Source organism: Gastrolobium bilobum, unplaced genomic scaffold (assembly GCF_033153095.1).
Source record: "Gastrolobium bilobum isolate Gb01-03AN ecotype WA unplaced genomic scaffold, APGP_CSIRO_Gbil_v1 utg32013, whole genome shotgun sequence".
Taxonomy (NCBI): Eukaryota; Viridiplantae; Streptophyta; class Magnoliopsida; order Fabales; family Fabaceae; genus Gastrolobium; species Gastrolobium bilobum.
This window is the reverse complement of record NW_026896584.1, coordinates 139,701-150,771: the sequence shown is the minus strand read 5'-3', so window position 1 is coordinate 150,771 and position 11,071 is coordinate 139,701. Positions and strand designations below refer to the sequence as shown.

General features: G+C 37.7%; 1 protein-coding gene across 1 annotated transcript; it reads right to left on the bottom strand.

Annotated features, from left to right (window-relative positions):
* Positions 1 to 5,484: 5,484 nt before the first annotated feature.
* Positions 5,485 to 10,763, bottom strand: LOC133300755 (probable alpha-amylase 2). The gene is made up of 13 exons (XM_061500341.1): positions 10,717 to 10,763; positions 10,572 to 10,629; positions 10,441 to 10,474; positions 10,118 to 10,155; positions 9,246 to 9,372; positions 8,908 to 9,134; positions 8,662 to 8,807; positions 8,441 to 8,553; positions 7,930 to 8,018; positions 7,556 to 7,678; positions 7,049 to 7,084; positions 6,101 to 6,199; positions 5,485 to 5,932 (listed from the first exon to the last, which is right to left on the bottom strand). Exons 2-13 carry the CDS (start codon positions 10,587 to 10,589, stop codon positions 5,741 to 5,743), a joined length of 1,242 nt encoding a protein of 413 aa, XP_061356325.1. The 5' UTR covers positions 10,590 to 10,629; positions 10,717 to 10,763; the 3' UTR covers positions 5,485 to 5,740.
* Between the last annotated feature and the right edge of the window lie 308 nt (positions 10,764 to 11,071).

The window sequence follows — 11,071 nt, the reverse complement described above, 5'->3', positions numbered from 1 at the left end:
ACAAAAGCTGTCTTGATTTCTCCTTACTGAATCTTTTCCCGAATGAAGTGACAATCAATCTCTATATGTTTGGTCCTCTCATGAAAAACAGGATTAGAGGATATATGTAGCGCAGCTTGATTATCACAGATGAGTGTCATGGGTTGTTTCTGTTCACAAAGATGAAGCTCCTGAATCAACTGCTTTAACCAGATCAACTCACAGGTAGTATTTGCCATTGCACGATACTCAGCTTCTGCACTAGATCGGGAAACAATAGGTTGTTTCTTGCTTTTCCATGAGATTAAGTTTCCTCCGAAGAAGACACAATAACCAGAAGTAGAGCGTCTGTCCGAGGGTGATCCTGCTCAATCGGCATCTGAGTAACCACAAATTTCTGTATTTCCCTGATCCGAATACAACAAACCTTTTCCTGGTGCTCCTTTGATGTATCGGAGGATCCTCACAGCAGCATCCCAATGTGAATCACAAGGGGAATCAAGGAACTGACTGGCCGTACTGACATCGAAAGAAATATCTGGCCTAGTCACAGTAAGATAATTGAGCTTCCCAATTAGCCTCCGATAACGTCCAGGATCAGATAACGGCTCCCCCTGTCCGGGTAATAACTTGACATTAGAATCCATAGGTGTATCAACTGGTTTACTCCCCAACATACCAGTTTCTTCTAGGATATCCAAGGCATATTTCCTTTGACAGATAGAAATGCCCTGTCTTGATTGCGCCACCTCAGTTCCCAAGAAGTAACGCAGCTTCCCAAGGTCCTTTGTTTGAAATGTACTAAACAAATGCTGTTTTAACTGACGAATTCCGTCTTGATCACTTCCGGTGAGAATGATGTCGTCAACATAGACTAACAAATAGATACACTTATCAGGAGATGTAATCCTATAAAACACAGAATGGTCAACTTTACTGCGGATTAAGCCAAACGCCTGAATAGCAGAACTGAAATGACTGAACCATGCTCGAGGAGACTGCTTGAGACCATATAAGGATTTCCGAAGACGACACACCTTTCCAGACTCCCCCTGAGCAACAAAACCAGGTGGTTGCTCCATGTAAACTTCTTCTTGTAAATCACCATGAAGAAAGGCATTTTTGATGTCAAGTTGAAGGAGTGGCCAGTGACAAACAGCAGCAAGGGCAAGAAAGAGGCGGACTGACACCATCTTAGCGACCGGAGAAAATGTATCGCTATAATCAAGGCCAAAGATTTGAGTAAAACCCTTGGCAACTAAACGTGCCTTGAGACGATCAATATGGACACCAGGTCCAACTTTCACAGTAAAAACCCAGCGACAACCAACTATAGACTTCTCTGGAGGAGCAGAAACAAGGTCCCAAGTGCCATTGGAATGAAGTGCAGTCATCTCATCAAGCATTGCTTGGCGCCACCCTGGATGGGAAAGTGCTTCACCTGTGGTCTTAGGAATAGAAATAGAAGAAAGACTAGAAACAAAGGTGAAATGAGGTGAAGAAAGACGGTCATAACTCAAAAAGGTATAAAGAGGATAAGGGTTACGAGTAGTACGTGTACCTTTTCTTTGAGCAATGGGAAGAGTCTCTGATGAAGGATCCGGAGGGGAAGAAGCAACAGCAGTGGGCGATGAGTCAGCAAGAGTCGAGTCGACATGAGGCACAGTTTTGCGACGCTGATAGGTGAGAAGGTGGACGGTCCTCAGGTATAGAAGCAATAGGTTGCTCATCTGGAATAGAAGCACCTGCAGCTGGCAAAGACAAGTCAAGAAAAGGGACAGGAAGTACATGATCAACCTGTGACATCTGAGATGGGATAGAATTAAAGGGTTGTTGATCAAGAAAAGTGACATCAGCGGAAACTAAGTAACGCTTAAGGTCGGGAGAATAACAACGATAACCCTTTTGAAGACGAGAATAACCAAGAAAGATACACTGAAAGGCTTTGGATGTTAACTTATCCTTACCAGGAGTGAGATCATGAACAAAACAAGTACAACCAAAGATATGTGGAGTTAGAGGATAAAGAGGAACATCTGGAAGCAATAGATTATGAGGAATGTCATTGTGGAGCACAGATGAAGGCATGCGATTGATGAGAAAACAAGAGATGAGTACAGCATCTGCCCAGAAGTGAAGAGGAACCTGCATATGAATAAGAAGGGTACGGGCAGTTTCAATGAGATGTCTGTTTTTACGTTCAGCCACCCCATTTTGTTGTGGAGTGTGAGGACAAGTAGTTTGATGTAAAGTACCTTGTGTGGCCAAGAAATTAGAAAAATCAATAGAAACATATTCCTTAGCATTATCACTACGTAGAATACGAATAGAAACACCAAATTGAGTATGGATCTCAGTAGAAAACTTTTTATAAATGGAAAATAACTCAGAACGATTTTTCATTAAATAGGTCCAAGTGCAACGGGAAAAATCATCAATAAAGGTAACGAAATACCGAAAACCTAAGACAGACAAGGTACGACTTGGACCCCAGATATCTGAATGAACAAGAGAGAAAGGGGCATCAGCTCGTTTATTGACTCGACTGGCAAAAGAGGAGCGTGTATGCTTCCCTTGTTGACATGACACACAATCTAAAGACTGAAGACCGGACAAAAGAGGAACCATTTTCTGCAACTTTGAAAGACTTGGATGACCAAGGCGAGTGTGGATAAGTTGTGGAGATTCTGTGAGAGAGCATGCTACTGAAGGACGAGGCACATCCAGATAATAAAGCCCCCGTGACTCACGACCCACTCCAATCATTTTCCCCGTACCCGGATCCTGCACAGAAACAGAATGGTTAGAGAAAGTAATGGTGCAAGTGAGGGAGTGGATCAACTTACTAATAGAAATTAAGTTATAAGGGATGCCAGGAATGTAATAGACAGATGTCAGGGCCAAGGTAGAGGTCGGACGAGCTTGTCCAATCCCACAAACTGGGGCTTTGGTTCCATCCGCAAGGGTAAAAGACGGTAAATGATCAGAATAAGTAAGAAATGTAAAGAGTTCCTTATTACCACAGAGATGATCGGTAGCACCGGAGTCAAATATCCAAGTGCCAAGTGATGTAGAATGAGAAACACAAGCAACGGGATTACCAGTATAAGGCTGAGACTGAGGAGAAGCCTTCCTGAGAGGGGTTTGGAGTGCAGCACAGTCCGAACCTGAACCAAATGATGCTTTGTCTGACTGAGCTATATTTGCAACAATAGAAGGAGAGTTAACCTCCGAGAGATCAGGAGATGCTGCTGCTATTTAAAGATAAAATATAAAAGCCGTAAACAAAGGCAAACGATATCCAATCAAGAAGAACCACGTGTCTAAGGTCAGACCCACAGAGAAACAATCACAGATCCAGAAAGGGGAGGAGAATGCGAGCTTCTCTGTCCAAGACCGGCCGGAAAAAGCCGCTGGAATAGTGCTCACGCGCCGGCAGAAGGTGGCGCGTGAAGCCCACGCGCAGTGAAGACAGGTGGCGCGTGACGGCGCGTGGGAGATGCGTTGCTGACCGGACCACCACAGACCTGGTCGCCGGGAAGAAAGGGTCCTGATCGCGTGAAGTTTGGTCGGAAAAGTCGCCGGAAAAAGTCTCCGGTTGCCTGAACAGTGATTCTGACGGCGGGCGGTGGTTCCGGTGGTCGTCGGAGGTGCTGACGCGTTTGGAAAAATCACTCAGAGGCTGTTTACAGCCCTAGAAGGCTTGCCGGAAGGACGCACGGCAAGAAAGAGGACTCCTAAGCAGTGGGCTTAGGTTTTTAAAGCAAAAAAAAAAAACAAGGTTTCTGAGCGGAAGCGAGGGTTCCTAGAACGAAAGAGCTCTGATACCAAGTTAAATGTAAAAGAATACGTTGTGTATTGATCTGTGACAAGGAGTTACAATATATAGAGACCCTAATGAGCTTAAGTGTAAGGCCCAAATCTAATCCAAACCTAATCCTAATATAGTCAGAATACAGTCAGACTATTTACGGATAAGACAGAATCCAATCATATCTAATCAAATCTAATCATATCATATCTAATATTCTAACAAAAATGATACATACTTTTTTCACAAAGGATAACGGCACGACGTTGTAAATCAATACACAAATCGAAAACAATAAGGGGTTTTAGTTTGTCCTTTAACATGACCAGAAAAACTTTTCTACACATACAATATTTTGTGGGGCCCACACTTTTTTAAAGCAAAAAAAAAAAAAAACTATGACACGTAAAACGAATCTCTATAACATTACAGAATCACTCTTCCTACGACATAACTCTTATAAAATCCAAATAATAAAATGAAAAGAAAGAGAGATTTGATGCGACAATTTATTTTGGTTTATTCAATATAAGTTATGTCTAATTTGTTTGTATTGTATTTATCTCATCATCATTTGTTATAAGTCACTTGTTTTATAAGAGAATACAAATAGAATTTAAAAAAAGTTATTTATGTATGAGCCCAAATCAAATTATTAAAACAAAGAAAATTACAATAAATCATAAATCATAGATCCAATAATATCAGACCTCTACATATATATGAAAGCAAGTGATACTTATTATTACCATTTGGCCACAACCATAAGTGGCGAAGAAGTACTGGTTTTGAACTTTGAAGACCTGAGTTTCAAAAAATAAATGATGAAGTCTACGACAATGTACTTGATGTTGATGTGGGTGAGTCTGTTTCCACTTTCCAGCTCCAATGCCATGTGACTCTCTCTCTCTCTCTCTCTCTTTGTGAAATCATGTAAAGCTAGATTAGAAAAAAGAAACAGATCAAAACTGTTACCAGCAAAAACCTCTAGTATATGTGATAGCAAATGATACTTATTATTACCATTCAGTACTTGGTTTCGATTTATACATGCAATTTGTTATTATTATTAATTAGCATTTTCCCTTCTCAAAATATAAAAAAAAAAAAAAATGCATCTATCTATTCCTCGCCTATTAATGTTTCAATAAATCAACCTTGTGTAAGACGTTCTCCACTTATGCCGCATGATCCAGCTCTATTCTTGCAAACTAAAGAAGTTCCGTAGCATTTTCCATAAAAAAAAAGGTGCATTTCCTCATCGCAGAAGTTAACGGATTATTTCATCGATATGACTTATCCTTTACGTTCAAATAAATATTGGCCTTGAAACTGAATGCTTTGCAACGAATGAAGAGTATAATATATATTAATGGACATAATTTATATTGGGTGAACTTATAAAATAAATTTGTATCTCCACTTTTCTATCCTTCTCTCCTTTTTATTTGTGATTGTTGGGTGCCAACACGCCTTAGTTTCGCCATTACATAATCTTAATTCTGTATCTCCTTATCGTTTCACATGGTCTAGTTTGATCAATATCCATCTAGTTAAGTCATTCCCTAAGATTTTTAAACCTAAAGCAAAGCCCTTCTACAGTTCTACTTGGGACACGAGTGAGAAAATGGAACATTACAATCCATATCACCTTCCTGATATGCTTCGCTACTGATATATATTAGATAATGAGCAACTTATTATTATTAAAGAGCAGTTTATTGTTATATGTTGCAGACACAAAGCTGCTATTGTTACATAAGACAGATACAAGGCGCAGCTACTTAAGTGGGCTATATAACTTACAATACATAAGTTACTAACGAAGTGACTTAAGAACTTCAGTTTTACCATGCATTACAATCATAAGTATGTAATTAAGAAGGCACAGAATTCCCATTCCATTTCCGTGTACACCCGCTACAGAGGTAGGGTCAACCTAAAGGGGCACTACTTGTGCCATACAGCATAATTGTGGCCACAAGTTGATAGTGTCCATTCCCTCCCAGATGGGCACCATGAACCATTTCCAATCTTCATGCACAGTTTCTCCCCAATGATGGCAGAGTAAAGGTTTTGCTTGGCCTCCAGAATCCTGATGGGTGATCTACTCAGAATACCTTGACGCTTTCGAATATCAATCTGCAGTTAAATGTAAATTGGTTACTAAGTGTTGTTAGAGAAGTCTAATATAAAACAAATGGCGAGGCCTTAGTTAAAAGCTTGAGCTTTTAGTTTTGATAGTTATTTAATAAGTGTCTCTTTGTCTAAACGAAATTGCATCAGTAGTGTACTAGTTCTGTTACGTACCAACTTCACAATCTGCTCACGAATTGAGCCGCCCCAGTCAAAAAAGTGGTCATAGAAAACTGTAGGCATCCCGGGATGAGTCAATATGTACGCATACCCCTGCATCAACCCAAAAGTCTTAGTAGATAAAACATTTGATAAACCTCAGTAAACTCCATTTAATAAAAAGTGTAAAATATTTTGGGAGAGGTAGGTGCAGGCATTTTTTTTTGTTTTTTGTTTTTTGTGGTCAATGTTTTGCTAGTAACTAGCTCGTTTGTCACAACAACTAGATCAAGGAAGTCTAGGACGGAAGACAGCAAAATGGCCTTTTCACATCCTCTTGGAGTCCCAGAAACTCTAAAAATTACAAAAAGGTGGTAATTTCTTTTTTAAAAAAACTTGATAATTCTATTAGTATCATGGCAGTACAACATGGAAGAAACAATAAGGTGTGTGTTCCACCATTATTTTCAAATAACTTAAAATGAATAGACTTGATTTCTTGCTGCTACGCGATTATTTAGCTGCAAAAACAATTTTAAACTTGTTGATAGAAAACATTTTCTATCAACGAGTTTAAAATTGTTTTTTCTATATGATATGGAGTTTTGAATAATTGGCAGAATTGTATGCATTAGATATTCTTTGACAGTGGAGGACATGGTTGAAATTTTACTAGTTTTTCTACTTTGTCTTTTACTCTCTATCTGACGGAATAAAAAGTTGACAGGAGGAAACAATAGTTAGGTGTATAGAAAACAGGCAAAGAAAGGATACAGAGAAATAGATTACCAGACTAATAACATGATGGATAAATATTAATCTAGGATGGTAGGATCATCAAATTTAAAATTATGCCCGTCGAGCAACCAAAAATATTTATGCACATGGTACCGTATGCAAGTAATAACATCTGGACTGAAAAGCATTATTTTAAATAGTCACTAATGCTAAAAAAAGAAGTACCTCCATAATATGGTCTGAGGGGAATGGCCAATGAGCCTGCATAGAGAGTTAAACAAGAGCATAAATTTAAGATTTAGTACTAAAAAAAAGAGCATCTCATCTAAGTGTATTATTGTAAAGAACCAATTCAACCCAAAAGCTTAAGCTATTTAAGATTTAGTACTAAAAAAAAGAGCATCTCATCTAAGTGTATTATTGTAAAGAACCAATTCAACCCAAAAACTTAAGCTATTGGGTGAGGCTATATTAATGGTTTTATATATCTCAACACGCCTCCTCACACGATAGCCCACTGGGCTTGAAGGGTGGACAATGCACAGGCCCACCTACCTGTGCGAACAAAGAAATTCCACTTGAAAAAAAGTGGGGGGCGACGAGGATCGAACCCGGGACACGAGGCTCTGATACCATGTAAAGAACCAATTCAACCCAAAAGCTTAAGCTATTGGGTGAGGCTATATTAATGATTTTATATATCTCAACACAAGCAAATCGTAAACTCAGTACCTGAGTTGAGCCTGTATCATGATTATCTACAAATGTGACTGATCTTGAAGGCCACCATCCCATCACACCTGGTGGCTTCCCTTGAGGGTCACGCAGACGCCAAAAATCTCCCTTGACAGCTTCCTACAAAGAAGTGCATCAGCATACATGAGAAAAGTGGTTGCGGTGAGAAATGTAATTCTAAATGAATCTAATAGCCAATACACCTGAGAGTATCAGATTTTGTAGACTTGATAATAAGTAGAAATAACTCACTGAATGGTAAAGGTAAAATAAAGAAAAACGACGAAATCCTCTATGCATGGGAAGATCTAACTACCATGTTCATTTTTTCAAAGGTTCACATAACATACTAAGTACAAAATGCTGGGTACCTGAAGAATCCCCTTTGTTGTGAAGTCAAATGCAGCTGAAAGCTGTCCAGTGCCATCAATCCAATTGATTATTCGCTGCCTATGGCTATCTGCACAAAGTGGAAAATAAGTAACTGCTTCTAAACTGTTTTCTACTATTTGTAATTTTTAAATTTAGTATTTAGATAAACGGTTTTTAAACTTGAATTTCTAGTTCAATTAGGTATTCTTCCCAACACAAAAACAGAAGATGTCTCGTTAATTAGTTAGTCATGCCATGAATTCCTCACTACAGGAGAAAACTTTATTTCAGCTTGACGTTCCACATTCTGTTTACATGCAGCAATAATTTGTCATGTTAATAATTTTTTTTTTTAACTTTTTTAAAGGGATAAGAACAGAAATTTTAGAGCTTTTTTGTTCACTCACAAAATCCTATATCCCAATGATCAACAAATTCAGGTTTCAGCAAATTCAGATTTTTAACTAATAATATATTTGACGAATAAAAATATATATTTAAGAACTGTACCTTGGTTATAGTCCAAAGCAGAACCATTGTAGTTGCAAGAATCCCAGTACTCCCCAACAGAGAACAATGGCTTTGCTCCTTCAATATATTCTTTCACGTATTTTGGGGAAAACCTATGAATGAAAGAATTGAAAGATAAAAAAAAACACTATAAATCATGAGTACATAATGAAAGAAAACAAAGTTAAAACCCAGTATTCAAAAGGCATAACATGTCTTACCCTTTTGCAAAATCAAAACGAAAATCCTGAAAGCCTACGTTGTGGCGTAGCCACCGGAGCCATCCTATGATATCCTTTCTCACAAAATCTTGAGAATGGTCAATATTGGGAAACCCATGGAAAATGGCCCCTGTGCTTCTATGACCCTGAAATAAGCAACACATTGATACATTAGGTGGAACTTTTATGTAGGATGCAGGTTAAAATCAATGAAAATATATATTGGGATGTGACAAAATATGTTACCAATCCACCAGTACATGATGTCACAGCATGTTCATCCCAAGATAATGGAATTCCATCAAAACGATTATACATCCCTCCACGTCCTTGGGTGGTGCCAGCACGATGATTGATAACTATATCAGCCATTGCTCTGACTTTGTATTGCTTCATCTTTTGAAGCAAAGCTTTTAACTGATGCTCAGAACCATATTTACTATTAATGGAGTAAAGGTTCTGTGGAGTGTAACCTGCAAAAGGGGGTAAATACACATTGTCTTCATTGGGGTTGAAGAAAAAGATAAAGCATCACTTTAAGACCATATAATTTTTTCTATGCTTAATTCTTCAAAGGCTACGACCTTCAGGTGAGAAGGATTGAGTTGGTGGTGGCAACCATGCTGAAGTAAATCCAGCTTTAGCTATGTCAGGAACTTTACTTTCTAAATTTGTCCACCAATTGTATTTGTTAGACTCCCAATTAAATGCCTGCAAAGCAATTTTTTTTTTAATGTCAATTCTACTACGGATAAAGTTCTTGACAGTCTTAGAAACTTAAAAATTGAGATGTGATATGATACGCATAGAATCAAATAACTTTTCCTATTAGTTTTCAAAGATCATCACATCTTTGCTGTTAAATAGCATCATTGGAGCACGGATAGTAAATACTTCAATAAAAAGAACCAGTGAAATTCAGGGTGATTTGGTTTTTCCAATTAGTGCAAATAATAATAATATGATCACTAATTCAATAAATTTTTTTTGTGATCGGAAGGTCACAAATTCAAGTCTAGAAAACTATTTCTTTGCAAAAATGTACAAATAAGACTATACAAATCGACCGCCATCCCTACTTTCGCAAGTTTTGTGCACCTGGTTTGCCCTTATGCTCACTGTTACACTGTTGGAAATCGACAATAACACGAAATCGACAAAAACAGAAAAGAGAAAAGAGATTGACACAGTGATTTATCCTGGTTCACTCAATATAGGCTACGTCCAGCTTGTCTGTACTATATTCACCTCACCACCACTCGTTACAAGTCATTCGGTTTACAAGGAAAATATAAATAGGATTAGAAAACCCTAACAACAGCTATTCATGGGCCCAAATCCAACATACATGCAAAGTATGAGTCATACCCAACGTACACAACCTTGTGTTGAAAACTCTTCTACTATGACTAGGCAACTAAGCAGATAAGCGGAAACTAGAGTAATTAAAACTTACCTGAATAAGTATTTCTTTTCCATCTCGCAAAACTGCACCTGGTCATTTGAGTCAAGAAGGATTCATAAGAACATCAAAAGACCCACTATTGAGTAATTGAGATATCATCTCAATTAGAAGTTAGAACAGTTAATCTTAATGTTATCCCATGAAACTAAATATGTTTTACAGAGCAACAGAGCAGCTACTCATGGTTTTGAATAAGGTATTAAATATTCATGCACTGAAAATTCTAAAATAAAGTTATATCTAAAGTCCATTTTCACACAACCACTGAAATTCTCAGTAATGGTAATCAGGTTCGTTAGGAATCAAATACATACCGCTATGATTTTGTTGATTGGTTTGATCACGTTCCTGCTCATAAACCAAGAACCAAAACATAAGGAAAGGAAACTTAAAAATAAAACAGATTGAGATACAGAGATAAAAATGAACAGCATTTGTTGCATACACTGCTCTTAAAGCCCATATTAACTCAAATATTATGAACACTGAACCAATACAGTAACCTGCATCAACAATAAAAATAAAAAAAAAGGATTATTGGGTTTCGAATAATAAAGATAAAAAGGTTAAATAGAAGAAGAGAAACGCACCAGGTTGAGTAGGGAAGGGAAGAACCTTAGAGGTATTAGTATTTATAGAAAGAAAAAAGCAGAAAAAATCTGCTTAATTGGAATATCATCCATAAAAAGATAACACAATCAACATGGAATATGGCATTTGAGGGTAAAATGGAATCAGCTTTTGAAATGAGAAAGCTGAATATGAAATGAGGATAACAAAATTCATATTCAATAACGATCCAAATAGAGGAATAAAGAATATAGGCATTTTTTGTATATACAAGTTTTAACTAATTCTAGTGCCTTCTCTTCACTGCTACAAAGCTTGGCGAGTAAGCTACCAATACTGTTCAATTCAGCGCGGTTCAAATTCCTGAAAATGACT